The sequence below is a fragment of the Homalodisca vitripennis genome, chromosome 2, assembly GCF_021130785.1.
Source record: "Homalodisca vitripennis isolate AUS2020 chromosome 2, UT_GWSS_2.1, whole genome shotgun sequence".
Classification (NCBI taxonomy): domain Eukaryota; kingdom Metazoa; phylum Arthropoda; class Insecta; order Hemiptera; family Cicadellidae; genus Homalodisca; species Homalodisca vitripennis.
Genome location: NC_060208.1, coordinates 130,144,638 through 130,150,633, shown reverse-complemented (window position 1 = coordinate 130,150,633; position 5,996 = coordinate 130,144,638). Strand labels below are relative to the sequence as shown.

The window sequence follows — 5,996 nt, the reverse complement described above, 5'->3', positions numbered from 1 at the left end:
AGGTTGTTCGAGGTTTTGAATGCCAATTGATATCCTTGTTTATAAAATGATTTGTTAATTTTGTGACAATGTTTACCAAGGTAGTCTGATTGAATGTATTTGATATCTCTTTCTTCTTTCTTCTTATTTTCTTTCTTTGTGTAGTTCTTCAATAATACATCAATCATTGTGTTATACATATTTATAAAACACTTTTCGAGGCTACATCTCTAACATAGGTTAAAATGTACTGCAAAGCGTATGTGACACCTTAGGAAGCACAGAAACATGTTGTATGTCAACACCATGCACACAAAATTGCACCTACATTCTTGTAGTTTGTTGTAGTTGGTTATTCACCCAAGGAACACATCTAATTGCGGATCTCAAAACGCAGTGTAAGGGATTTGTTATTGCTGTACGGTGGCAAATACTTGGAAAGAGACCAATAATTTATCATATTACAATTTATTATCTAACTAACGTTTTATTTCGGGTTTTGGAAAACTACTTCGAACTAAAAATTCCCATTTAAACAGTATTATGTAGGAAATCAATCATGAACCCCTTCACGATGGGTGTGGTAGCGGGAGAGTTTGTGGGTGCCATATTGAACAGTAAGTTGAAGGTGGGGAACAGCAGAACGAATTACACAGTGCCACTGCCTGTCGCGTACTCAGAGAAATCGATTGATAACAATTGGTTTATTCAGTTCTTGTTATAAAACCGATGTCATCGGTTGGAATATTCCGTATACGCTAAATTGTTCATTAAATCATTTCGTTCGAATGAGTGAAGCAGTTGAAGAAGTGTTAAGCAGTTTCTGTTAATTGATTTCGTTCTACCAGTTTTTGTGTTCAAATGAGTGAAGCCAATCCAAATGGATTCAATCTGTGCTTTTGTTTCAAGATCTTTTCATTCAGTTACTGCTATCCCATCAGTTGTTTTCATTAAAACGATTTAATCTGCCAATATGTAGCCATAAGTCAAGTTTCAGTCTTTTTAATAAATATAAAAATTAATTATACCAAAGAATGGGAGATTTAATTTAGTGCAATTGAATGTTAAATAAAGATAGTAGAGCGACAGTAAATATTTAGTTATATATTTTTATATTTAAACCAAATATTTAATTTCTTATGTTGTGACATTCCAAGATTAGTTTAGAAAATCTAAAATAAATTCAGTAATACATGCGCAATAATGTTTTATTACTTATCTCTTTTACTATGTTCATGTGTTCATGTAAGGCAATTGAGAGTAAACGTTAAAGAGAAACATTTATTCATTAGATTGTTTCTTAAATTGAAAATATTCCCAATGGAAAATTTAGAAAAAGGTGGATTTTACACGTGGCTATCATTTTAAAAGGTTAAACTGAAGATTTATTATTATTTGAGTTATTTAAATTAAAAACCACTGATAGTAAATAAATATAAAATTTGGCTTCGTAATATACTTGTAATCTTACAAGCATTTAGACACCGTACATAAAACAGTTCGTTATGAGCATATAACTTATGAATTTTAATAATAGTTACTTAAAATATGGGATTATGTTTTATACATATATAGTTGTAACGATTTAATGTTATGGTGTACATTTAAAAGTTAGAACATTCACCATATTCAAATCTCTTATTGCTTGAGTTGAGCTATCAAACTTATTGAAGAGTTAGTAGAGTGTTAGTAGAGTTTTAGTACTAAGTTCTTTCGTTTTTTAGGTTAGAATCAATTGACCTTTGACCTTTTAAAAGAATTTATTTTCAACTAAACACTTGGAACATTTGGAACCAGGTATGAAGGATATGTATCCTTATTTTGTTTAAAATTTGAAAAAGGTAAGAAAGGTGAAATAATGTTATTGGTATTTATGGGGAGAGATAGTATGCAAGTTCTGCTAGTAATCATTTAATCACTATCATATTAAAATAAAAAATAACTGATAGTTATAAAAAAATAACTATTTTTTATTAAACTTTTCTTATCAGTGTATAACTATAACTATATTCCTTACAGAGCATTACAATTCAATTGTACTGTTGTATAAGACATTTTTTTTTACCCAAATAATTTTCTTTATTTTGGTTACCATTGTAACATAGAAACAATTTTTTCCCACATATTTAGAAAGTAAATCCCACACCAATCAAAAGATAATATATAAAAGAGGAAAATTTTTATTTCTGAATGGGAAGAAAATTTAAAGAAAAGGAAACTATATCAGTTTTCAGAAAAACTATAAGAATCCTAAATGTTTTACGGTGACTTATAATAAAATTCAATATAACACATAAAGTAGCAAAGAAATTTATACTATATAAGAAAATTAGTAGTATAATTATTAGGAAAGTTTTATTTAGAGTTGTTACGAACACCTGACACAAAGCAGTAAAAAAATATTCGCAGATGAGAGACAAAAACTATAAAAACTTAAAATTACCTGGTTAACAGCTGGTTAAGGGAACATAACACTAAAGTTCCAATTACTAAAACATCTCAGTAGTATTGGAAGCACATTTATTGAATTAGCGTATCTTTCAAGTAGTGTGGAAAATTAGGATTTACCTAGTGTGAGTCTTATTTAAAAATTCGAGTATCTAGAAGAATTATTAACATTTTGCCATTTAAATCATTTTGAGCGCCGGCTAAAGTTAATTTCTTCCACGGGTTTTGAACGCCATTTTTCACAAAATTACATTATAACACAAGTACTATAATTATAGTTCACTTTATTATGTAAAAAATTCCATGCGATGAATTAAAAACATAACTAATAGCAAAACATTTAACTAAACAGAACCAGGGCCGTCCCCAGTATTTAATGCGCCCGGGGCAAATCATGCCTTGGGGGCCCCCACATAAAAATTACATTTCGTCAGTACAGCCATACCAAGTGATAAGGAATTTTTGGATAATTGTTATATGTAAATAAATACTCCAGTTTTCTGTGTGTAACAAAATACCAAATATATTATATATGTACATTTAAACATGTTTTAGAATAGATAATAGAATATTGAATAGACCTATATACATAGATATAAAGAAATTATTACTTTGGCTCTTTGTGCATACAGTAATTTTGTGGAACTTTAGGGCTATTAATAGTAGTAACAGATATAAAATATTTCAATGCATAACTATTTCAATCTTAATGTCATTACTATTATTTACCTTTGACAGAGATAGTTTTATTTTTAAAAAGAAATCTTCCTGGCCTTTGCACTAGCAAACTTCTTGATAACGTCTTCTAACTTCAGCCTTTTACATTCTTCATTTTCAATAGACAGCATGGCAAGGGATGACATTCTCTCCTGAGACATTGAAGAACGCAAGTAGGTTTTTATTAATTTAAGCTTACTAAAGCTTCTTTCACAACTGGCAACAGATATGGGAATAGTTAGAAGGATTCGAAGTGCAATCCATAATTTTGTGTATAGGTCCTTTCTGCCTGTCTTCTTAATCACTTTTAAAACTTGTAATGGGGTTGCCTTAGCTAGGCTTACTTCATTCACAATAGTTTTGACATGAAGTAGTTCCTGATAAAGTTCTTTTCCGCTTATGTCAGAGGTTTGCCCAAACGATAGGTGTTTCTGTAAATTTTCACAACATTCCTTCAAATCTTCTGCGTGAGGGAGTTGTTTAAGGTCGTATAAGAACCCCCATTTCAAGTTGTGGTTTGAAAACTGAATCAACCTTTCTTTTAGGGAAGCCTGCATAATGTCCAATAGTGGGTAGAAAAGGTTTCTTTTAAATTCTTCTTCTGGGGTTGCTTTGTAGTCACTTTTACTTTCATAATCAAAAAGCTTATTTTTTGTTCTTTGGCGTTTTTCTTTAAAAAATGGTTCCACGTCAATTTCACTACAAATCTCTTTGGCTTTTGAAACTGAGTCATTTAAACCGTCTTTACGAAAATCATCTATGAACTGTAAAGTTTTTTGCAGCAGGTTTGATGTTAAAGCAATATCAGTGCTTTTACCTTGTAAGGTTTTACTTATCAAGTTTACCTCAAACAAAACATCGTGTCAAACAATAAGGCAAACCAGAAATGAAAAGTCTTCCATGTGAATTTGGAGGGACTTAGCTTCAGATGAGATTGTAGGGTCATTGACAGTTTCACTCAGTTCTACAAGAGCGTCAAGGACGTCTTTGTACTGGTATCGAACGGCAGATACAGAACTTATTCGAGCCTCCCATCTTGTTTCACAAACCTTTTTCAAAGTTAAACCTTTAACATGGTCACTGACAACGCACCAACGTTTTGGAGATGATGCGAAAATAGTGTAAATCCTTTGAAGGATTCCAAAAAGTAGAGTAGACTTGACGGATGATCTGGCTCCATCCGCAACAACCAAGTTGAGGCTGTGGAATCCGCAGGGTGTAAATACAGCTAAAGGATATTCTGAGGATATTCGTGATTGGACCCCTTTTTTAGCTCCTGCCATGTTTGCGCCATTGTCGTACCCTTGCCCGCGGCATTTACTCATGTCCAAACCACATAACTCTACCTATTCTGTTAACAATTGAGTCAATGCTTCCCCTGTTGACTCCTCAGTAATCGTGTAGCCTATAAAACTTTCTTCAATAACAATTTCACCATCGATCTCCTCTTCTTCGTGAACATAGCGAATGGTGAGAGATGTTTGTTCCTTATGACTTACGTCTGGCGTACAATCCAACATAACTGAGAAGTACCGTGACAGCTTTATTTTCTCGATTATATTGTTTTTCACCTCCTTTGCCAGACAGTTTATCAACTCATTTTAAATATTGACACTTAACATTTGAACTCGATATTCACTCTCTTCAATGCATCTTAAATGTTCCATCATAACCAGATCAAACTCTCCTAGTAACTGGATAAGGCCAAGGAAGTTTCCGTTATTGTTTGTAAAAAGTTTTGTTGAGTTTCCACGAAAAGCCAAGTTGTGTTCTGCTAAGTAAATAATAATAGCAATAATTCTTCTTAGTACGTTTTGCCATCTCTCGGCTTCTTTTTGTATTTGGCCCCTGACTCAGTATCAATTGCGGCATTTTGGTTGATTCTACGTTCAGCTTCAATCCATTGCTGGGTAAACTTAAAATGCTCAGATGACGTTTCATGAGATGAAGCTCGCTCATGAAATTTTTTCCAATTATTGAATCCTTGCTTTTTGCCAAAACTTGAGTGTGGATTATTGTCAAATAAACAACATGGAAAGCAGAACACTGCATCAGAAAAGCAAGAATAAACTAACCACCGCCTTTTCACTTTCTCGCCATTTTCTGCGTGGCGATATTGAAAATCATTTGAAAAATGACGCTTTTCACTGCTTAGCGGATAGTCATCATTACTTTTTTTAAATGACGGAGCACCCCTTGTTATGATTTCATCTCTCTCTCTCTCTCTGACAGTTAAATTTTCAGGCCAAGTTGACGGGTCATTTGAAAAATGTTTATTTTGGTAGTTTAACATTTCAACAGTTCCCTTCTTAAGCTTGTCACTGGTTTCCTCCTTCAGTATTTCAGCAGTCTCCTCTACCTCAGTTAAAATTAGGTCTTGTTCACATTCATGGTCGAAGTCCTGGGTATTTGAAGTAGCGAGTAAAGATGAAGTAGGTTGTTGGGTAGTGCCCTCACCTATTGTGAAAACTTTTGTCAACTTGGGTACTTTACTTAAAAGAGCACTGTGAGCTAATTCACTGTCTTTTGTTAATGTTCGTCTCTGAGCACCTGATAGTTTTTTAGACATTTTAATAAAATAATCTGAAATAAAATGAAACTTCTTCAAAAAATTATGCTTGTTTACTTAAAAGGACCTACTTATGTTGGTCTACATGTTGCGTAGTTTTTATGCATACGCTACGACATACAAGCTAGAGTGCACATAGTACCTTGGTCGAAACAACATTTACATAATTATTACCAATACATATGACAACCAACACATATTTAACTACCACATGTCTGTAGCTTTTGTATATGTAGGTACTAATACAATACGAAGCTCACCTCTCACGTACACATTCGCTTAA

The 5,996-nt window shown here is 32.9% G+C and overlaps 1 protein-coding gene across 1 annotated transcript; it reads right to left on the bottom strand.

The window, feature by feature from the left end:
- Positions 1–4,948: 4,948 nt before the first annotated feature.
- On the bottom strand, positions 4,949–5,713 carry LOC124355806 (zinc finger MYM-type protein 5-like). The gene has a single exon (XM_046806961.1). The coding sequence runs from the start codon at positions 5,711–5,713 to the stop codon at positions 4,949–4,951; it is 765 nt and encodes a 254-aa protein (XP_046662917.1).
- Positions 5,714–5,996: the final 283 nt, after the last annotated feature.

Coding starts and splice junctions, on each gene's coding strand:
- LOC124355806 (XM_046806961.1), bottom strand. CDS start 5,713: ATGTCTAAAAAACTATCAGGTGCTCAGAGACGAACATTAACAAAAGAC.